The sequence below is a fragment of the Neopelma chrysocephalum genome, unplaced genomic scaffold (genome assembly GCF_003984885.1).
Source record: "Neopelma chrysocephalum unplaced genomic scaffold, ASM398488v2 Primary Assembly neopelma1_97, whole genome shotgun sequence".
Lineage (NCBI taxonomy): Eukaryota > Metazoa > Chordata > Aves > Passeriformes > Pipridae > Neopelma > Neopelma chrysocephalum.
The window spans coordinates 3848209-3872035 of NW_020897760.1; the positions used below are offsets into that span (position 1 = coordinate 3848209).

At 36.4% G+C, this 23827-nt stretch overlaps 1 protein-coding gene across 1 annotated transcript in view; it reads right to left on the reverse strand.

Moving 5' to 3' along the window:
• Window positions 1-23827, reverse strand: part of COL24A1 (collagen type XXIV alpha 1 chain) — a 133767-nt gene that overhangs the window by 68777 nt on the left and 41163 nt on the right. The window contains exons 15-23 of the mRNA XM_027694196.1: window positions 23207-23251; window positions 20104-20157; window positions 17584-17628; window positions 13541-13594; window positions 13406-13450; window positions 12993-13046; window positions 12315-12368; window positions 10822-10875; window positions 3731-3784 (exon numbers count right to left, since the gene is read on the reverse strand). Of these exons, the coding sequence (XP_027549997.1) occupies window positions 3731-3784; window positions 10822-10875; window positions 12315-12368; window positions 12993-13046; window positions 13406-13450; window positions 13541-13594; window positions 17584-17628; window positions 20104-20157; window positions 23207-23251 (459 nt within the window). The remainder of the gene's footprint in view (window positions 1-3730; window positions 3785-10821; window positions 10876-12314; window positions 12369-12992; window positions 13047-13405; window positions 13451-13540; window positions 13595-17583; window positions 17629-20103; window positions 20158-23206; window positions 23252-23827) is intronic.

Consider the following 23827-nt stretch of genomic DNA (forward strand, 5'->3'; position numbering starts at 1 on the left):
TTGCAATGGAGAGAAACTACAAAGTGAATTTAAAATACTAGCTTGTCCAGAACTACATGTGATTTTCAGGCCTTATTTTTCTGTTACGATTATAATCAGCTTCCCAGAGACAAAGCACCTTATCCTATGCTAACTCAGAGTTCTCATGACTGCTCACATGAATATTTTCAAAACTTTGTTAAAATGACTTTGCAGCTAGCAGTGTGTCAAAAACCTTGGGCATCCCAATTACAATGGTAATAATTGGGAAAAGCACTTGACCTGGAGTAGAACAAAAAAAAAAAGTGTGTAAACATATTAATGTTCTGGGAAAGCTAAGCTTAACAATATCAGATAAAGCAACAAGAACAAAGAAACTGCCCTTTAGGAGAGATATGATTAGCCTCTGAAGAAAGAAATGGTGGGAAAGTTCCAAGTGTAAGCCTTATTAATTACATACTAATGAAGCTGAAGTCTAGACAGAAGGTGCAGGCATTGGTCCAGAAACAATTTACTCAGCATGCAACGTTAAATGGAAGAGAAAAATGGAACAGGACACCTCAAGGTTCCGGTTTTCCTCAAAGAACAGATGAGATTGGGAAGGACTGGGGTGGACTGCTGTTTCACATACCACCACAAAAGTGACAGGAGGGCTTTCAGTAGCACTACATAAGTAATAATCTTATATAGTTAGTCATGAAATTTTTTCATTGACAGAACTGTTGTTTTATTCTAACGGGAAAGCCCTTTGGGAGATCCGGCTTTCAGTACAATGTAATTGCACAGTGGAAATGGTAGCAACACTGTTACTGTACACACCCTTCCACTGCACTTAACTGGATCCAGGAAAAGGTCCCAAACTGTAAACTGAATATTAAGACTAAAAGAAATTTCCATCTCCTCTTTGAGGTTTCAGGCATCAAACAAAAAAATGAAGGTAGACATTCCACATGCACCAAAGTGTTTGGAAAAAAACAGGGCAGTCAGCAAATGGGGTATCCTGTATTTCACAGGTGAAACTACTAATAGCTACTTCTATTAAATGTGTTAAACAAACAAACATAACTGAGCAGAGGAAGGAAGCTCTCAACTACTTCTATGGCACAACACACACCACTGGAAAAACTACAGTGGTAGTCAGCATATTCTGACCATCTTTTCCTCTCACTTTTCTCAGTTAGAGAGCAAGAATAACATAGGAAACTAAGTTATTTCAGAGTTTCTTAAAAACATTCTTATTCCCTTTCTTTAAAAAGTGTGTGTTGTTTATTATTTTTTTAATAAGTAGTGGATCAAGATCAAACACCTTCTAAAATACCGTTTTCCAAAGTGAATAATGTTCTGTAGACCAAATTACATAATAAATCCTTTGAACACTGATTTAGAGAGGTCAGATATGCTGATTACTGCAGTAATTTAGGGAAAATTTACAATCCAGAACTTCTACTGCCATTTAGAGACAGCTGATTACACTCAACAGAGCTTAAACTTCCCACCAAGAGGCTGAATTTATCCCACACCAACTGCTAAAAAGTAAAGCTTGCCCTGCTTTCTTGGCTTTTAAAATGGGTATTGCTTCTGTGGAAACATAAACAAAAACATGAGGAAAATAGCAGCACAGTGAGAACAGTTCTCTAAAAATAAAAGCTGGAGGAAATTTCTTAGAACTTCAATCAACTCAAGACAGCTGGGAATCCCAAAAGCCAAACACTTCCAAAGTTATGCAGCCCTTCTCCCTCAGTACAAGGAGTAGTATAAGAGTTTTTCCAGTTTGGTAATCTTTATTTTCAAATGTAAGCCATCAGTTCTCCCTGATTAGGACAGGCTGTCAAAGCTTTTTGCCTCTAACACCAAATGTGCTGGAGAGCACTGGATCTTGTTAAGCTATGTAATGTCTGTATCGAAGGAACATGAAGCCTTAAACTTTGTAGGCTACCTTTTAGTACCTTTATTTCTAACTCTGTGAAAAGGCAACAACTTGGTAACGTATGTATTAGCCATCAACAAAATTCTAACAAAAACGCCTTGTATATAATGTGCAATAATACAATCCCAGTGAAGAAACCGGGCAGCAGGGATTAGATCTCAGTTACATCATTCGTTTATCACTCTGGATGACTACATCTGAACTGCAGTTCAAGAACTGTTGTATTTCTCTTCTCCTATTTCCCCTAGACAGTGTTTTTATTTAAGTGCTCTGGTAACTCAAACATAGAAGCAACTGCCACTGTAATGATCAGGCAAACTCATTCATATAAGGCTGCTAATGTTATACACACATACATACAAACAAGTTAGCAAAGCACTAAATCAGAACTGAAAAAAAGGGATTATTTGAGATGTTCTCAAGAATTATTCCCTTTGGCACGGAAGCATTGTTACAATCTTCCAGGAACAAGTAAGAGCATATCTTTAAACTATTTACTGCTCCCAATCCTATGTTTTCTTGAGCAGTCTGCCACAGAATTTCACAACTCTGCTGATGGAAAATATTGCAATTTCCATGTCTGTTTATTCATGGACAACCTTATATTTTGTTCTTGGACAACTGATATCGTTGGTCTTGCACAGTTCTTTTGTCTCATCAGTTTCTGCCTTCTGGTTTACTTAAAGCTCAAAAAAGCCCTTCATTTTGGTACAATGAATAAACTGCCTCTCAGAATACAAGCATGCGAGTGTTCTTTTCTTCATCTAGTCTCACTTGATTGAGTCCTGGAATACAAATGCCCAGAACTGTACCACTTAGATAAAGCTTTCTCATGCTTTGTGCATTAATGAGACACCTTGCCTCGTGTTCTAGAATTTCACTTAATTTCTAACTGCTTTATTGTGCTTTTATTTCAGAGAGATTTGGCAATGTCTTTGGTCTAAGTTTACAGTAGGATTTATTGTTTTAGTCCTTGCATGAGTCAATTTGAAATAACAGAAGTGGAACAAATTAGCAAAAAGTGCAGTTTTTTAGATCATCCAAAGACACAGCTTTGTTTCATATAGAAATTTCATTCCATCATATTTCTGACTATTTATCACAGAAAATACAATATAAGAATAGTCCCAAGGCTGGTAAGTGAGGAACATCATCAGTACTTGCCTTTCAACAACAAATAGTCAATCTTTAGATATTATTCAGCTATCTTCCTCTAGGTTAATTTCTGACCCACCTGCACTTTTTGTATTAGTCTCTACAGCTTCCATTAAAAAAAAAATTCCATATGTATTTTTATCCGAAGTTTTATTAAAACTCTATACATGTGAATTATTGCCTAAGCTGGGTCTAAGATATTGGTCTAATAAAGAGCAGAAGCTAAATTATTCTGGTACAGTCATTTTTTATATCTATTATTATATCCATAATTTAAGCCAGCATGTGAATTTTACCCGTTTTTCATATCTTCAGCTACTATTTCTTTCAAAAACTGTTAAAAGCAGTTTGTATTACTCGGGTGGGACCTGAGTAACTTATTTAAATACTAGTGAAATATATGCTACTTTCTAGCTACATAGGATTTTCGCACACTTATCTTGCACGCTTATCTTACATGCTTCCACCCAACGCAGTAATTACTCTCATGACTGTCTGGACAGCATTAAACATTCAAATAGCTTCCTCATATAAATACCTGAGACAAAGTATCTGTATTCTGACAGTAAGATTATCTTCTCATAATGCCAGTGCCCACCTCTCATAACCTCTTCCTCAGAGATTTACACTGTTTCCTGTTATTTTGAATAGGTTTTCATATAATCTTACCTTAGGACCTTCAGGGCCATTTAATCCAGGTACACCAATATCTCCTGGAAAACCCTAAAGAAATCACACAGACAAATGATTTGCAGGGTAGGAATGTTTTCAGTGTACTTGTTTTGATTCTGTTGAACAAACTTGAATCGCAGAAACAAGAAATAAATTTGTTCTACCATCCCAAAAATGTCAAAATTAATTAAGTTTCCTTGAAAGGACTTGGATATGTGACAGATTTTAGGCAGCTTTCATTAAACTCAATTTAGCAGATGTCAGCATAGATTTAATTTCTCTAAGCATAAGACCTTTTATCCACTAAACAATGTTTGAAATTAAACCATTAGACTAGTTTGGATGGACAACACCACCAAGCAGCCAGCATCAGGTTCTGCATTTATGAATTCAACTATTTTTGAAAAAAAGTCTAGAGTGCAGCTGAAGCCCTTTAATCCTTGGCCACACGTTAAGGACTAGATCACTGCAAGATTAAGAAAAGGGTAGGAAGCCTTTTGCCTCAAAATCAGCAGGTGATAATCTAGGTCTGGCTGGCAGTAACTGAAGGTCACCAGCATGTGGCATTATTCAGAATAGGCCTTTGTGAAATAGCGTGTGGTATAGGTCAAGCTGTTGTAAAGAAAAAGTAAATATGCACAGAAAATGAATCAACTAAAATTATCACTATGAAAAATCTGGCCAGTAGTCATTGAGTGGGACACTATGAGGATGCCTCTACATCAGAGGAATTCAGTGCTACAACTAGATTGCTTTATAAGGAATGAGTGTATTAAGGGAAAAAAATGCTGCAGCTAACCCTTATAAAATACTATAGTGAAATAAGTTTCATAAATATCCAGAGAAGATACCTAATCTTTATATTTGTAGAATAAAATAAAGCATTGGTAATTTAGTTAGCACAGTCACCTGCCAAAATAGTATTTGATTTTGGTTTTTAAATAAACTATTAAATATCATTAAATCTTGACTATCTGAAAATAGCAAGACTGCCACTTCCTCTGAACAAAATATTTATTACTACATCTATGCACAACCACGGTTTAACACTAGAAAAAACAAGTTTCCTTCTTCCTTAAGAGAAAATCATTACAGATCAAAACTTATAAACATCCCTATTTGTATGCATACTTTTTTCAATAATGGAAATGAAACCATCATACACGTTCAGAACAATATAAAGAACACCTGCTAGAGAACTTCCAGCATGAAATTCTCTCTGGCACTATAATGCAGGCTAATATATGTCATCATTAAAACTTCAAGAGTCACATTCTAGGTTTTCTGAGCAGGAAAGAGACATAAAAAAATATTGCCTCGCTATGCAGGTAATAGTTAACCATACTCTATTCTTCAAAAACAGCTGACCTTCAAATACAGGTAAACATTTCTATTGATTATTCATAATTAGCTGACACTAATCACCAAAAACTTACTAGAAAAATAAAGATAAACGATATCAGAGCAAGAAATGTAAAAGCAAATATTACTTTATCCTCAACTATCATCTGTTTGCTTTCTATAACCTGGTCTTGACAGGATGCATTGAGACTTAAAAGTAAGGATTTAGATGGGATGCAAATATTTTTAGTCACATTTATATATTAAATAAAAAATAAATTTATAAACCAAAATATGAACCAGAATTGAGATTTATTTTTAAAAATAAGGTTTAGTACTTGAATGCTAATGAGTATTAAAAGCAAACCACTAAAGAGTAAAAACCCTCTGAGTTTCTGAATAAGTAGAACAACACTAACACTCAACATTTCACAAAACATCATAGTGGTTTCACTTCTTTTGCCTCAAAGCAGCAATTACTAGTAGAGCTGTGCAACAATCCCAACATGCCTCTAGGTGGCACAGAGTATATTATTTTCATGTGACCAAGGCATTGAGACTGATAGCTAAAGCACTCACACCACCCTAAATTTCTATATAGCTCAGAAGAGGAGGTGTTGGGTTTTTTTAAATCCTGACCACTGTTATCTACTGGAATACCCTGAAGAGTTAGGTCAATTCTTTAGAAGTCTCTAACTCATCATTTCTTAAGTTTAAATTTGCTTATTTACAGACATCAAACAGTTACCAAGGGATGGGTTGTTTTGTGCATCTGTAAATCTTTAAGTTTCTAATATGTGAATGAGTGCAAAATACTGACACAGAGACAGCTTCCCTTATGGCTACAAATATTCTAGAAAACAATATGTTAAGAAAAATGTTAATTTACAAAGATTCTTACGCTTCTATAAGGGAATACATCTACTTTATTGATTTATTTATTTGTATAAATTTTTCTAGAAGGAATTCAGCAAGGACCACGAAATGTAAGTGTTGACAGGTATTATCACAGAACAATAATGGTATTTGGAAACCTTTCCGTGTCAGGCAAAGTCTTAGGATGCAAGAGGGCTACTGGCCTGAGAGCATCAACACTAACAATGCATTAAAAAATTTGAAATCCTCACCATTATCTTTTCTGTGAAGCTGGATTAAGACTTTTCTTCTTGAGCACAACCACAGAGAAAATGCAGACGCTATGGCAGTACTAGAACTTTGTTTCCAAAATGTTCTCACATTAATAATCCATGAAATAAGTGTAATTATCCAGGACACAAACAGCCACTTAAGACAATTCCAGAAAAATAATGAACCAGAAAGAAGTTCTTAGAACACCTCAGCAATGGCACTTGCCATTCAGATTCCTAGTAGTGAAGTGGTATACATTTCTATCACTACTAAATTTGCCAAGAGTTATTCAGCAGACAGCTCTGAGTGAAGCTACTCCAGATGAAAAATTCATTATTCTTCCCTAAGTGAAAGGCAGGAGATTAATGTACAGTTTCCAGCTGCAACACAGTTTTCAGCAGAGACTATTCAAAACAAAACATCACTCGATATCATGACTTCTGCTAAGGAAATGCAAAGTGTAGATTCTTAACTTCCTGTCAGCCAGAAGTCTGGCAGCTCATAGTATACAAATTATTTTCAAAATATTGCTGCACATGTGGCCTTTTGCCAACAAAGCACTTTAGAGTTCACTGTATTTAATCAAAACAGAAGTGACATCAGAAAAATCTAAAGTACCAGCTATCTCACTCAACACAAATGTGCTTTAACCTCACTGTGAAAGTGTTGCTTTTTGTACTGAACATTTAAATATAAAATTAACATATTTATTGCTCTCATTTATCTATATAATGTTTAATTAACAAAAAAATGCAGAGATTATCAGGTTGTTACTATGTTAGTGCATGTCTCAGTGCCTCAGAGATAATCACTCTGAAGAAAAAGCAAAAGGAGGGTCACATGAACAAGCATTGTTCAACATTTAAAAAGTTAAGGTAAATTGAATATTTCTGCAAAATCAACATATATTCATTGAAAAAAACCCTCAAGGCATGTACTTATATCAAGTAACTTGGGGAAAGAACCAGCTAAAGATTCTGTGCAAATGCAAGTAGAAAGTATAAGCAATTCTACAATAAGAACAGCTCTTCAGATATATGCCAGAACATGCATTAATTCAACTATTAGGTTGTCTTTATTCCTATATGTCCTTCAAGTCATCTGCATGCAAGTTACTTGATGCAATATTGAAACAGAAGAACTATGTTATCACTACTCTCATAGCATCGTTTGCACAAACTCAAAAAATCATGTGATAAAACACACATTAAAAATAAAGCTTTTTTCTTAAGTGAACAACTCAAAGCAGCCAGTGATTCACTTTAAAAACGTGTCTTTTTAACTGTTTACTATTATTTGAATGTATCCTTCTCTTTTGTAGTGATACTGCCTTGAGCGTGAAACATACCAGCTGAATCCCATATGAGCACCTTCCTGAAGGAACAAGCCAATGACCTCCAATCAAAATACTGCACAGATGAAAAAAGTTCAACTGAAGATAATGAGTAATGCTCTCTCTGCTCCAGATGAAACCTATTTATAAACACTCAGAGCACATCTGAAGACACATCTGAAGAAAACCACCACCCTTATTTTGGGGGGATAATTAAATGTGATTCCTAGAGCAAAATTTAACTATAAAATATTCTGAATACATGTGGAAGCCTGTTAAAAATGTGTCTAATTTCATTCACATTAACAATAAGCATTACATACTTCATTGTACACAGTAAACACAGGCATTGTGGGTTAAAATAGTCAGATCAGCACTTTCCAGTTGTCATAGCAATAAAATAAAGCTCTATAGAAAGTTGATATTTTGGCGGTTCATTTTCGGATGCATGACAAAGCAGCAAAATGTGTAAACTGATGAAGAACATGCTCCATTAAAGCACTCGCTGAATATATCCGGTGGTTTGTGAGCAGCACGCACTCAGGCATGCGACAGACCCTGGCTCTGCAGCAACATACCCAGAAGAGAATTTGGCTCAACACCGCAAGACTTATGCACTGAAAAAAAATGCACTTGGCAGCCAACCCTTGTACAGCTGCCCAGAGAGCGAGCATGAAACCTCTGTCCTTCCCTCTACTCTCTCCTGCCCATCAGCACTGCAGTTCTCTAACGGACCCTGGCTATAGGTAGGTGGCTTATTTCAACTCTGATCCAGTTACCTAGACAGCAGAGGAAAGAATTAAGAAGCACATCACTGCTGAGCTTCACTTAACAAAAACCTGTGAGGATGATTGAAGCCTGCCAGCCCTGCTCCCCACTGTTGTGTGCAGAGATACCATAGACTTCAGCTGCTGTAGTGCCAGATTTACAGCAGTTTGCAGGGGAAGAAAATCAGGGATATAACTGCTTATTCTTCACACTGGAACTGAAATAATCAAATTTGTAATTGGAAAGACCAAAGGATCCCCTTACTTCACATGTACCCAAAACAAGTTTGGCCACAGGGACAGGGCACACTTATAAATCCCTCTGTCTTAAGTGTTGGACAAAAAGGGAGAGAAATAGTTGGAAGTAGGATCTGACAGGTTCTTCCTGCTTATAGCAACACCCAAAGAATCCCAACGCAGCCATTTTTTTTTAAATAAAACCTTTCCTAGGAAGCATATGGTATGGATTGTCATGTCCATACCAAATTCAAAGTACGCCCCTTGTAATACACTAATTCATCACATTCTTCTATTTACAGAAACATCAAGGGAACAGGTAGCATAGGATGTAATGTGTGTTTTCTACACGAGGTCACAGAAAGTCTGACCATTCAGATAATAAATATGAACAAGGAAAGCAGCTCTTTCTGGCCAGCTAGCTGTCTGTTTTTGAAAGAACAGACATGATCAGATATGTGACAGCAGGTTTTTCTTGTAGAAAAATCTACACCATTTGCTCATACTTCATACATTCAGTTGTGTCTAAATAGCTTCTGGCAACGACAACTAGCTTATTTTTATAAGACAAAGTAACAGGGAGAGCAAGATACAATCTTCAGTTTTAGCTGCTTATTTTGAATTCCTTTTATTATAGAACTTCTAGTATTTTCAATTTGTCAAAAATCCCAGTATGCTACTATCCTACACCCCTTCTATTTCTGTTGTTTTGTCACGTGGTGAGCATGTTTTTATGAAGTAAAAGGTGGCAAAACTTCTTTTGCTTTATTTGGACCTGTCTTGCATGATTGAAGTCAAGCAAAACACTGCTTTGTTTTTTTAAACCTGACATTTCACAGATAATTACCAAAAAAAAAAACCCCAAACAAACAAAAAAAACAACCCAAAATCTGGACAATCAAGTTTTCATTATCTAGCATAATGCACTTTATTTGCCTTCTAACAATGAAGTAATTCTGCACTCCTGAGCAAAAGGAAATGCTGAGCTTTTCAGATAGAAAGTTTCCCATCCATATCTGCCCTGAGGGTACTAGCCACGAACTATGATCTTTTCCCCAGACACAAAGGAATATGTCTGTGTTGGAATAAGGATCTGTGAAGGGCTACCAGCATAGGCATCAGGGTCAGCAGGATACCAGCTTCGAGACCAACAATTTGGTATTAACCTGCCACAGGTGACCCTTGCTGAAAGCTGTACAAAGAGAAGAGATGATGCAAGGAACTCTTCTGCTAATAATGAAGAGGCTCGCAAAATCTAAAATCCTGAGCCACAGAGGGAAGCAGCTATGGACTGTGGACAACATGCACAGGCTTTGTGTCTTCTGCACACCCATTGACTAAAACAGGCTTATTCTGTTATTGTGTTGCTACAATGCATTTCCCAGTGAGTTTCTCTCAGTGAGGGCTCTTCTCCAATAAAAAAGGTAGGAATACAGAGGCTCGGTTTCAGGAGATATGCTCAAACATGTAAAGCCAGAAAAACAATAATTTCAAATATAAATCTCTCATACATACTAAAAAAAAAAAAAGGAAACCCCAAACAAATAAACCCCACCCCCAAACAAAACCTAAAAAGCACTCATTGCAGAGAGCTGGTTAAAAAAGAAGAAATTGCAATTTGTGCCTTCATTTCTCCAGGAAATACATGTGTATACATATGTCTTTCTGATACATACCACAGTATTTTTCCTTAAAGCCCACAGTATAAATGCCAAAAAGAATCAAAATAGAACAATTTGGAGACTGAAAGTTTCTGTGTAGACTTCCATAGCTCTACAGAGTTCTTAGGAAACTTCACTGCTAGATTCAACTGCTTGGCAATGCTTCCCATGTAACTGGTGTTTATTCTTTGTGGTCCTTGCAAATAAAGCTATTTTGTAAGAGTTAAATAGGCAACCAGGCCTGGAAAATCCCATTTGTAAACATGCTGTAGAATTTATGAATAGAAGTGTGCCTGAGAAATCACGTGAGACTCATTCGAGGTGTAATCCATAGCAATAGGATTCAAGAGAGAGCAAATCTTAATCACATAAACAAATGTGATTAGGGAACTAATTTGTATTCAAAGCTCCTGTATATTGATATTTTACATTAGAAAAATTATGAGGTGGAATTTTTTGTACTTTATGGAGGAGAATGAATTCATCAATTGTGACTGAATAAAAAGTTTTTTCTAATTCAACTATGAAAACATTCTTTTATGAAGCAAACCCATTTACTTCTGATTTTTGTAATTTAGAACTAAATGACATTCAATTTACCTCTATCAAGCAATTTCTTACCTCAGGTCCCTGAGGACCCAAAGGTCCATGGGGTCCAGGGTCTCCAATTTTCCCCTTGAAAAAAATCCAAACAATTAAGATTTTTGATTATAATTTATTTTAAAAACATTTATTAACAAGAAAGCCCACAGAAGTGTTGAGATGACTTTTTTACTAAATAGGAAATTTTATAACTGCCTCTCTTTGAATTCAACTAAGACTAGTTCTTCATATCTCTTTGAAGTCACCAAAAAAAAAAACCAAACAAATCAGTTTTAGACAAAGAAAATTGGGAGTTTTGAGATGGTACAAATAGTCATAAAAAACACTCGAAACATATAGTTGTTTTCACAATAAAACCTACATCTTATTTAAAAATCCAGGAAGTAACTGTTGCAGATATTGGTTTACACACTTACCTATATATTCTAAGCATTCAATCATAGCCAAAGAAATGGCAGTTTTGTGATTAATAACAGTAAAATTAGGTCTTTTCCACATGTTATAGTGAGTCCATTATATACAAATACTGACACATCTAAAAATGGGCCAGATTATTTCTCTAAGTTGTATCTGTTCTTCCACATAATTACAAGTTTTGCCGGGTCATACCTAGATATTCCTTGAGCAAAATTAAGGTCTGACCTGGAAAATATTTTTTAATTTTCAGCATAAACTATTTTACTGTAAATTTATTCTACAAAATTAAAATTATATTGCTTGCAGGACTGACTTCTCAAAGCTTAATTTAACATAAGTCACAAAGTTGGTCACATTCAGTTTGTGCTTAAAATCCACTACTGTTCAGACAAAGAAAGTATTTTTTATTGAGTTTAAGGGCCTATGACATTCATGAGGTCTAAGTGGCTTGATTGCACATACAAAAATTGACACTGGAGTATTGTCAGCTTTTAATTATACACTAAAAAGATAGAGAGATTAGTGCTAGAAACAGGTGAGAAAAAAGTCAAATAACCCTGTGCAGCATTCCTTTTCTGTCTCAACATTTACAAACCCAGCAGAAGTGGCAGCACTGCACAGATGCCTTTAAAGTTGCTAAAAATCAATACATACTGGAATTCATGACTACTCCCATCCCTGTGAGAAATGACTGGCTGTTATTAGTAAGATTTCACACACCCTCTCCAAATCCAGCTAGTCCAAATGCTCATCTTGGCAGTTCCCAAAGCTCTCAGTGGATTTGCTTCAAATATTACCAACACGTCTATTCCCTCACAAAGTGACTGTCACAGAATACCTAATATCCTAAGAACTTCTCTATTAAAATTTGACATATAGACTGACCTCTGTAAAAAAGCCTTATATCTTAAGATCTGACTCACTCACTAACACCAGTCACTAGAAATAAAAGCATCTTAGACCTTATTCTTAGTGCATTTTGAGTTAGGTTGCTTCTAGAGGATTACATGTAGTATGAACATTATCACACAAAAGTATCAAATAGAACAACATACAGTGATATATTAAGAGCAAAATTTGATGTGTAAACTTACTGGGGGTCCTGGTTTTCCTCTGATCCCTGAGGGTCCTGGTAAACCAAGAGCACCCTGAAAAAAAAAAAGCTATTATATATACATGAAAATGAATTGTTAAGTTTGAAGCAATGCTGTATTTTGCCATTTGAAACAGACTTCAAAATAATTCTGTAGGATGAGAAATACCTTCTAACACTGAACTTTCATCAAAAGAGTTCTCACAGGATGTGCTATTTCAGTGACTTCTGATGTACTAGCCAAACAGGAAAGAAGATCCTTATTTATCTCAGTTTCATGATATGAAGGAGCATGTCAGACCATGTGCTGCTGCTAACCACACTAGGCCCAGGTGAGCTGCAGATGAACCTCAAGGTTCAAGGGAAAAATATCTTTTACAACAGTTTCTTAGCGAGATTCAGATCATAACATAATTCTCTTCTTGCTTGATGCATCTCTAAACACAAACTTGCCAGAATTCTGTCTGTGCCCTTTACTTGTCTTTGTTCACATGTTCAATAACTAGGTTTTAAAGAGCATGGCATTTCTGAAAAACATGTTAATTCGGTGATATCCAATAACTTTTACTACTGCATTCTACTTTTTATGCAACTGACCTGTTGCATTTTAAGAGATTCAGAAGACTGATGAAGTTGATGAAATTGGGTAATTTTGTGAAAGAATGCAATTATAAGTTACCTTATCTCCTGGGTACCCCTGGTCTCCTGGCTCTCCTGCAAGGCCATGTTCACCCTAAACAACATATAATTTTATACAGACATATGCATGTAGCTTAAAATGGGGCAGTTTTCAGAATTAGAGAATGAGAAATTTTAAATAAATATTAAATTGATCTAAAGCAGATCTTTCACAATGCAAAATATTGCACTGACAAAACCCCTCCAGGAAACCCTGTAGACCTGGATATTGCTATGTCCAGTAATAAAATACCAGATCATGAGACTTAAGTAATTTTAAAAAATAAAAGTCAGAAGAGAAAAGAAATCAAAAGGAAAAAGGGAAGGTTTTGCCAAGTACATTGTGCTTAATACTTAGAGAACGGAGTCTGAAAGAACTATATATCTCTAAGATAATGAAAATATTTAAATCACCTTATCACCTTTCATTCCAGGCTGTCCCACACTCCCTGGGAAACCCTGTTAAAATAAAGAAGACATATATCCCATGTTCAAATATAATTTGGAAAGCAGCATAGGCACCTGGCTGTGGGATCATTTAACACATACCGTGGGCCCTGGAATTCCTGATGGTCCGCTCAGTCCTGGTGGCCCAATGCCTCCCTATCAAACAGCAAGAAAGGTGACTGCATTAAACATTTGATAAAATGGAATAACTTGAAGACTGTAACAGAATGTGGCATTTTTCTGCACCACAGAGAGAAACCAAAATCTTTTTCAGGCTAACTACTTGGGGAAAAAAAGGTATCCATATCTACAGTTCCCAACAACATCAGCAGAAACCCAAGAAGCCAAACTTGCCTCTTCTCCTGGAGATTATAAATTCAAGAGGAGATCACAGTGCATTAGGCAATGCAGAATAAGGAAGCTTTCTTTTGTACTGCAACTGCACATTCCGTGGCCATTCTTGCTGTCCTTAAGGTTAGATGACAACACTTCTCTGTAGGCACTGAATTTGGCTTAAAGAAATTATTCTATGATGAGTAGGGCCATAAAAAGTGGCCTTTTATGGTCCTTTTACTAGGATTTCTCATCTATCAGTGACTTCTACAAGTTAAAAAAAAAAAAAGTGACTCTTCCAAAATACCAGGTGTGCACAATTAAGCCTACGTTATGATGGGCATGCTAACTTTTTCTGTTCTCATGTACCTTCAAAGCTCTTACCACTTCTCTCCCTTCTAGGACTTATAGGCAGAAAAAAGGAAAATTTTATGACAGGAAAAAGAAAAGTGAATCACTAAATGAGAAAGAAATAAATTAAGAATCTTACAAGATTAACACAGCAACAGCAGTAATGTTAATGAAAGATGGTGAGCTAAACGTAAGACATGATTTAGCAATAGTTAAGACTATATTACAAAGGGAAACGTCTATCTGTTTCCTGCCTGTTCTACCTCTGGGAAAAACAAACAAACGAACAAACAAAAAACCACAAAAGGCAGTGTTATATCTCTGTGGCAATGCAAAAATTTAGCAACACATATTAATGCAGAAATCTTTTGCCACTTGATGAGAGCGATGTGGAAAAGATGAGATGGTCATCTATGCATTTCCAGTTCAGCACACATTCATTATTCTCTGGAGACTCTTTCAGCAATGTTAGCAATAATATTCTTCTACAGCCATCATCAGATTCATGGTTCACTGAAGAAAAAGGAAGACTGATCACTTAGTGTCTCAATGGTAGAGCTTCCAAGAAAGTTGCCACTCTACATTGCTTTAGCTTTCCATGACTGCTTAAATGACATATTCTGTCACGCTAGATGATCAAGACAAATTGGTTACATTGCTGTCTTTTACTTGTGCTACATATTCTAGCTCAGCAAGGCACTTCTGTATTAATAATCCTGTATGTTGGAAGGCATACTTATGGTAACAACAGCAATGATTAAAAAATCATAGAGGTATACTGAGCTGGGAATTTAGCTTATAAAAGTAATGAGAGGAAGTTCCAAAACAGCTTTACAACATTCAGATTCATTAAACTCCTGTCACAATCTCCAGACATATTGAATGACCTAAATAACAGCAAAGAACTGCAACTACACATAAATAAAACTGAAAAATTATCTCACTGATAGGAAAAATGTTGACTTAGTGAGTCTATCAGGTTGTTCAATCATCCTCCACCTACAACAGCCTTGGTATATGTTAGCACATGCTTATCAGTTTGGTTAAAATTTGCTTATAGATAAAACCCAAAACTTTCTCAGCTAAAGTGTACCTTTTCCACCACTTCTGTGTGACAAGTGAAACTAAAATCAAATTGCTTTTGAGTGTTAAAAAGATAAGATACCAGAAAAGGAAAATTTATATTTTCCTAGTATAAGGTGGGGGGTTTAAAGGAAAAAAAATAAAAAGAAAAACTAGTTCTGATAACCGTAGCAGTAAATAAGATGAAAAGTTTCAGAAAATTAACACTTATGGCCTTGCTAAGTCTTGAGAGACTGATGGGTCTGCCAGCCAAAACTCTGGACTTGGCAAGTGCTTTGCATATTGAAAAAAATCATGAAATTCCAATCAAGGAATTATTGGACTCAGCTGAATGATGCTGCTCATTTTGCTGTTGTCCTCATGAACAAAGCAAAAATACAACTATCTCTTGCCACTGCATACAGCTGGGCTAGAGAAGCTACTTGAATTAATGCTGTTGGTTTCTACCAGAAAAATATATTTAATCTCATGTTCAGTATTCATCTTGTACTAGTATAATGTGTTATAATGGACAAAGTATTTTAAAGCAAACATTGAGGGCTGCAGTTCTTTACTCAGTTTCGGATGACCACAAGCCTGAGTAAGAGCTGTGTGAGCTGAGGCCAGGGAGCACAAACCCATTTTGAGAGCAGTTATGGTCAAGGAAATGAGCTGCATCATACAAGGTGTACTTCAGGATGCTGGGGTCACCTGGAATTCCCCCAGGGTCCTGGTGAAATTCTGCTACAGTTTAAAGAGTGCAATGGTTCCTCATAAAGAAACTCTGGAATAAAGCAGAGATCTTCCAATTATCTGACTGGGAAAGAGGAAACCAGACAAACCAATATGGTGTTACTGGAACCGTGTGAAAGAGTCCCACATATAAAGAAGAGAAGGCAGGCCAATCAAATGGAGCTTACACATAAAAGAATTGTTGATTACATGCTGTTGAAAAGCTAAATATGCCATTGATTTTTTTTTTTCCCCAAGAAATAGCACTCATTATGGTTATATTTCACCTATGTACAAATTATTTCTCTATTTCACAAAAAATTATTGACACTCAATCTCTCTGTCAATGACCACAACTCCGCAAGAAGGCAAATGGAGCTTTGACCCCACAAACATTTATGCTCATGAATTCTAGATAGGGCAAAACTACTGACTAAGGTTTAGTCAAAATAATCAGTAACAATACCTTTTTAGAAGTGATATAGAGTAGGCTTTCTTAAAAAACCTAGATACATTACTACAATTATCAATGTCCTTGAGGTAAAATTCCAAAGACAGTCACGTAAGAAGGAAAAGCAAAATGTAATTTTAAGCTAATTCTCAAAAGTGCAATCTCCAGTAGCATGAGTGCTTCAATTGGCTTGAATATGTCAACTGACAAGAACACAGTAAGTTCATGTTTGCATGATGAGGCTGGAAGCTACAGAGTTTTCTTGTATTTTCACTATGGCAATGCCATAACAATTCCAATCAGACAACAAGGGATGACTTACAGGAATATTTTTTGTTATAAACATATCATTAAAAAGTTAATTGTAATTGAACTCAACTGTCGTACTTCAAAGGAAAAGTCAGATGACCATAAGTGTAAAGTAACAAACTTATCAAGAATGTTTCAGATCTGCAGATATCAAAAAAAACCCCACAAAGCAAACACTGGAGACAATCACGGCTTTCTGAATTCAAATGTAAACATGCTATTTCTCCTACGTTGTGAACATGGTTGCATAGCCAGGCTTGATTGAGACAATGTCAAGAACAAAACAGAGGTCCTCTATGAGTAAATACATGAATTACTTTAAAAGAAAAGGGAGTAAGACTACACCGTATGAAAGTATCACTCTTTCCCACCTCCTGTAGGACTCACTGATGTCACAGACCTTCTCTGGCACAACTGCATTGATACAACTACAGTGTGCAACTCCACACTGAGCACCACAACCTTATTCTATGAATATTTTTTTAAAAATCAATATAATACTGTAAAGGAGCTAAAGTAATTTTTCTTAGAAATTAATTCCGCTTTGAATTTGGTAGCCATGCCCAGGAACGAATGAGGGCTGAGTTGTTAAAGTGTTTGAGACTACTGCACTTTTTGAAAAAGTAACACTGGTTTTTGTGCTATGAACTGGAAAACTTGGTTATTTCAAATTAAAAAAACAGACACACTGGATCAGAAATAAGCATACAAATCCACACCAAGTACAGAAGTACTCCATACTGGCAACACGACAGCAGTTTTGTAGAGTGATATTAATTAAAATCATGGCTACCTAGAACAAAATCTGTTTAAATCTTTGGATTTTCATAATAATTTTTATTATTTCACAAACACACAAGACAAATATTGTAATGAAACCATATCAAAGTAATAAAAGTGTACTCACTCTTAGTCCTGGAAATCCAGGAGGACCAACCCCACCAACAATTCCCTTCAAAGAAAATTAATTTTAGATTATCTGAATTTTATCATTTGAAAAGAAATCCCAGTGATAAGATTAACAAAAGTGATCTACAGAGCAAGTTATTTGGGATTTTTATAGAGTTCCCAAAGAGTGAGAGCTTATCACCGTACAGAGGACCACACTTATTAAAATCTCTGGATTGTGCAATTCGATCTCCAGATATTTGTGTATGAAATCATTCCTGCTGCTACCGCAGGCATATGAGACTTTTTTTTACCACAATACTTAAAATGGGAGGAAGAAAGAACAATTTTTTGAGGGTGAAAAATGAATTTATTAATATTTCTTTGAAAGATGAATAGAACAATGGCTCAGTTCATAGAAAGACCACTGCAAAATTAACACTCTCTTTATGGAAAATTGCTTCTTGATACAAACTACAGTATTTTTACTTTAAAAGAAGTTACAAATTCAACAGTACTCTACTACTGCCTCTGTCACACTCAAGTTTAACTCAGAAGAGGTTAAAACGCTGCAGAAAACAGTTTCCAAGTCTCTTTGCCTTACATGGAACAGGTATTGTAACCCTCCAGATCATCATGTCTCATGCAGGCTGTCCCAACACCTGGGACCTGCTACTCAATGTCATACAGAGGGTTCACCAAAGCCTGTTGGCACCCACGGTGCAGGGGAAGTTTTATGCAAGCAACTTTAAGCCAATTCTGAATGTGTCCAACTGGGCATGACGTGGACATGGCCCAGAGGACACCTTTGTGCTCTCCTCCGTCCTCTGGTGCCTATGCACCTTCTCCAACCTGCTCCAAACTAACCAGAAGTGAAGTTGGATGCTCTAGCAACATTCTCCAAGGCAGACCAACATCCTCAGAGAATTGGGAGGGTGTTGTGGAAATGAAGGATGGCATCAGTCAGTTAAGCAGAAGAAATTAGGCTTGGAGACAAGTGTCATTAGTGTCAAGTCAGCACATGGGAAGAAATGTCTTCCCTTCAAGTTCCTGCTGCCACAGGCCTCCCAGGCAGCCCCTGCTCTCCACTGCCAGCACACAAACAGGCTCTGTAAATATCCCATTAGCATTGCAGCCCCCTGCAGCTGCAGCTCTGGCCCCTTGCCTGAACAAGCCCTGCAGGGTGAGTTTTGGGGGAGGAGGGGAGAGAGGTTGCTGCCTGTCTAAGAAGGCAGAAAGATCAGCAGCTGTCTTGGCAGATTAGATGGAACTTGTTTGCAAATGTTTGCATTAAAACAGGCTTCTTTGTAAAGTGCAAGTCTGTAATTTCACATCCAGGCTTTCCGAGCTTGTTTCTATTAAAGTACTCTTCTGCAGATCTGGTGGAAAGACAATATCTGCTTTATCAGGAATGGAGGGAGACTTGGGAGTACCAGGAAGGGAAGGAAGAACTAATGTTTTAATATCATTTGAAAAGCAGCTGGTGACACTCACAAAGCCTCAGAGGGTTTTCAAGATGAAAAGCACTATACTGACATCACCTGACATTCCAACAAGGGAAACTTTGCCTCAGGGACCAGAAGTGCAAAAGAGTTTTTTCCTATGTTACAAAATGTTGACACCAAATGTTGATAACCCACCAGCAAAATTCATGTAAGCTTTTCTAAAACAAGTTTCTAAGGTGGATGTCAGGGGAGGCCTTCAAAAAGGAGAAAACCTCTGCCCAGTTGCTGACTCTGGTCCATATCAGAAAAATCTTTAGATAGCAGTTTCCAAAGGAGCATCCAACAATACAAGATCATTTAAATCAGCTGCTAGTTTACCCAGAGCTTATTGCTGTTCTTTTGTCCTGCCCAAAGCCTTTCACTGGTTTCTGACACCAAAGGAAACCTGAGTTTGGAGTCTGCAGCCAGAGTTTCCCCACAAATACAGCAAGAGAGCAAAGCTGCTTTGAGAGATGTGACTGTGGCACAGTTTGAATATCATACTACAAGAGCACTTTAGCCTGCACACACTGCCAAAGACAAAGCTGTTATCATACTGATTATAATGCACTGAATGACATACTAGCATAATTGTTTTCAGTAACAGTTCAAAGGATGAAATCAACTACCAAAGGCATAAGCATACAAAAGCTAGGGTTTTACACGTAGGCAGAATCCTGTTTTGTTAAGGTGATCTTGGAATAATGGTTTAAATAAACAACACAAGATCAAATCCAATGCAAGAATTTTTGAAGACAAAACATTCATCAGCAATGCAATGAGGACAAGAAGAGGTCGGATTCTCAAGGTAGTCAGCACATGTAGCAGTGGAAACTGCATTCTTTCTGCAGCTCTCTGAGTCTTTTGTTGCTCTTTTTTATATTTATTATAGTACTTTCCTAGCAATTTCCATGAAAAATTTAACAGTCCAGGATTTTCCTGTGGACTTCAAGACATTTCTTTTCAGGCAAAAGTCTCCTTTCTATTTAGCAGGAGAGTTAAAATTGAGTGTTACAAACTTTATCATGTTAATCAACACACAATTCAATACTTACAGGACTTCCATCTGGACCAGGAGGGCCTCTATTTCCAAAGTCACCTGGAAAACCCTAAAGCAGAAGAGAAAATAGCCATTCATATCTAAGACATGAAGAGTGGTCCTTGCCAATGTGAACACTTGCCTTGGTCTGCATCTAGAGACTGAAACAATAACTCAAGACATGGTAAAACCTCATTCATTTTATGAGAGTTTTGACTTCAGATACTAGATTATCAGGAAAGGAAAGAAATCTGATTTATCAAGTCAAGCATTGAAGCTTGAAACAGAATGTTCATTTTTTGCTTGAAAAGCAAAATGAAATGGAATTCCACCACTTTACTGGCTCTAATCTTTCTTCCTCCTCCAAGGATTTTGAGGACTGTTTTTCTTCTTTCAGATGTTGCCCACTCCAGAAGCACATAAATTGCTGGGGAAAGTAATTTGATGCCATAATCCACAAGTATATATATTTTTTTAAACTCACAAATGAGGCATCAAAAGGGAAATGGAGGATGCAATGGGACAGTTTTACCAGCCACATGGAATCATAGATGCAGGTCACAAATGATACAGCACAAACCCAGTATAGCAGGAGTTACAAAAGGGACAGATCACCCCCAGTCATTATAATCCCATTCCCAACAGCACGTCCTTTAACTGATGCTAAAAAACTCTTGGTTTTTAAGCAGAAAAATGAAAGCAAAATGAACTGTCAGAAAAGGCTAAAACTGGGAGGAATATAATAATACTACTGTGCAACAAGTGTTTTATGAAATCAATATTATCATTTATCATTAGTATAAAGCATACAAAGGATGAGTATTCATAATTTGAATATAAAACAAAATCTGAATTGTTTTTACAGTTACAAAAAATTTGATTAATAAATTCTTAGTAAAATTTCCAGGGTCTGTTCTGACACATTGACAACTGGTTTTAACTAATCACAGATAGAAGAAAACTATGTAAAAACATTCCCTCAAATGTGTATATAAAAGCAAAATGCATCATACTAAAAGGACAGATGATGCATTAAAAATACTGCAGAACTAGCCAAGTTTTGTATTATGACCATACAATGGAAAGAAATTGAATATATATACACTTCTACTGTGAAATATTTTCTTAAAAGCATATTATATGCAAAACTAATCTAAAATTCAAACACATCCTCACTCTGTGATGTTCCCAATACAGATTTGAGCAATTGAATTTTTTGTTCCATTTTAAATATGCCAGAAATGTTACAAATATTAACAACTATTCAATAAACCTGGTAAGTAGCAGCATTTTGTGAATTATTAGTGTACAATCCTTTGTATGATCCACTTCTTTTATACTTTAAAATTACTTCCCAAAAATAAGATGACGTTTGGGACCTGTTTTCTTTCATAAAGATCCCTGCCAGTCAGACAGGTTTCTTATCTCAACTATTATTATTGAGAGAAGTTTAGTCCAAACAAATAAGTTGCACCCTAGAACAAAAGGTGAGGAGCCTGACCTCAGGCACTACAAATTCCCATGCCAAATTTCCTTTAGCAACAGTGCCCTGCCCCAAAGCACCAGCGTTGTTAATTCTAGGCATTGTGCCAAAAAACCTTGTCATTACAGCTATCGTTGTTTGGGGTTAAAATAACACACATTCTCTAAGACTGTGATCCAGCAGAGTACTTCAAGCCAGGTTCCCATGTGATTGCTCTCCTGGTTTGGTCCCTACATTAGGAACCTTCAGTCAAATAAGTACTTTATAGATCATAGAAAGGATTTGGAATGAACCTTGGGATTGAGGAAATTACATTAAAAGAAATCGGTATTTTATTAAGGTAATCACAGACATCGCGTAGAGGGGCTTTTAGTGCTCTGTCACCTATGTGAATCTTCTCTGAATCGATTTATACAAATAAAAGTCCTTATCAGAACATAGCCTTGCACTGTGCTCTGATTGTAAATGAAAAATAACTGCTTACCACAGCATACCCAGCACCAACTAACTGCTATGGACTGGAACAACTATACTGGCAATTAGTGAAACCTGCCATGGAGAACGACAGTATAATGCAAAACACATTTTCAGTGTACTCTGCTGTCACCTCTTCTTCCTATTCTACACTGAGCACAAGCCTTTGATTTCCATCCAGATTCTCCTGGTTCTTAAATGCTGCATGTGACTCACCAGCACGAGACGTTGCCAACTACTGCAAGGTATTGATGGCACAGAGCCCTTCTTGCCCAACATGCAGATGCACAAAGTAGCATTCAAGTTATAAGCAAATGACAATACGGTCAACAAGCACAGGAACACCCTGTCCTTCTAGCTGAATAATTAAAAACCAGATTCCTCCTCTGATTTTGTACCTCAACTATTTGATAGCAGCTGCAGAGTGCAGTCTATCAACTTAATGGCACTTTGCTTGCCTTTCTTTACATTGAAGCAACTCTTGTAGGCTAGTGACTATTTTGGCTGGTGTTAGATCACACAGAAAACAAAACAATTAAACAGAATCCTCCACAACTTTCTTAGCATACATCCAGGGCCAAATTATGATAATCACACTACTACTGCTGAACAAGCTTGTTCAAAATGCTAGCTGAAAGTCATCTGAACTGCTGAGTGCAACTGACTGCACAACTGCAGAACACTATCATGGTTTTCAATCTCAAACCACAAGAAAGTTAAAATTAGAAACTCCTGGATAGCTTCAAAGACCTAAAATAATATGGTTGCTGCAGAAAACAAAACATTTGGCATTGCAGATATACCACAGGAAATATGTAAACCTTGATAATGTATCCTTGGCAGATTTGTGTTTACTCTCAGCTGTAGAAATATATGTTAAGTAGAGGACAGCTTTAATTTACCACAGTCTAGAAATATCAGACATTAGAAGGTCTTCATCCAAACCAACACCAAAATCAGACTAACAAAGCTTGCATCATATCTGCACCTTGTGCTAACACAGATTTTACAGAATTTATTTATGTACTGCCTGAAAACAATAGAAAGTCATCTATGGACAAAAAAAAAAAACCTAACTTTTTTCAGTAATTGAAGTTACAGAGTGAATTACAGGTGGATTTACATTGGCAGCAGGAATTATAACAAGTGTTAAAAGCTTTACCTGTCTCCCTTTAGGACCTCTTTTTCCACGTAAGCCTGGGATGCCCTGAAAAAGAAATAACCCACCAAAAGTAAGTTTTCTTTTCTACAATACTTAAATTCGAGTAATTAAATCTGTATTTGATTATTTGATTGGAAAAAGACAGTGTCAGAAGCACTACCACTAAATAAGAATTAAAAAATAAAGAATATTTAAGCAAAGAATCATAGAGACATTGTCCTACAGCAGAAACACAAACTTTGCTTGTCTTTACTGTGGCCTTATCAGAACAGCTGTGAAAAAGGGCCATATCCTGCTTGCATCTAAGTACATGGCCAGGCAGTTTTGTGCTCAAGAGAAGTAAAAAAAAAGCTCAAGCATAGAGTGACAGAGACTTCCATGGTTTGTTCTACTTTAAAGACCATCTGAGAAGAGACAAATATTAATTACTGAATGAATGAAATTGCTCCAATGAAAAATATTCATTAAGGGCCTTGCTAGTAAGAAAAAAAATAACCCTAATCCTTGCAGCTGTGGAGTAAATTAAGATAATAATTTACAGCTGCTCCCCATTTAACTTTAGCACCAGTGCATTTAATTGATTAGCCTAATTATATATGACATACTTATCTGATTTTCTTC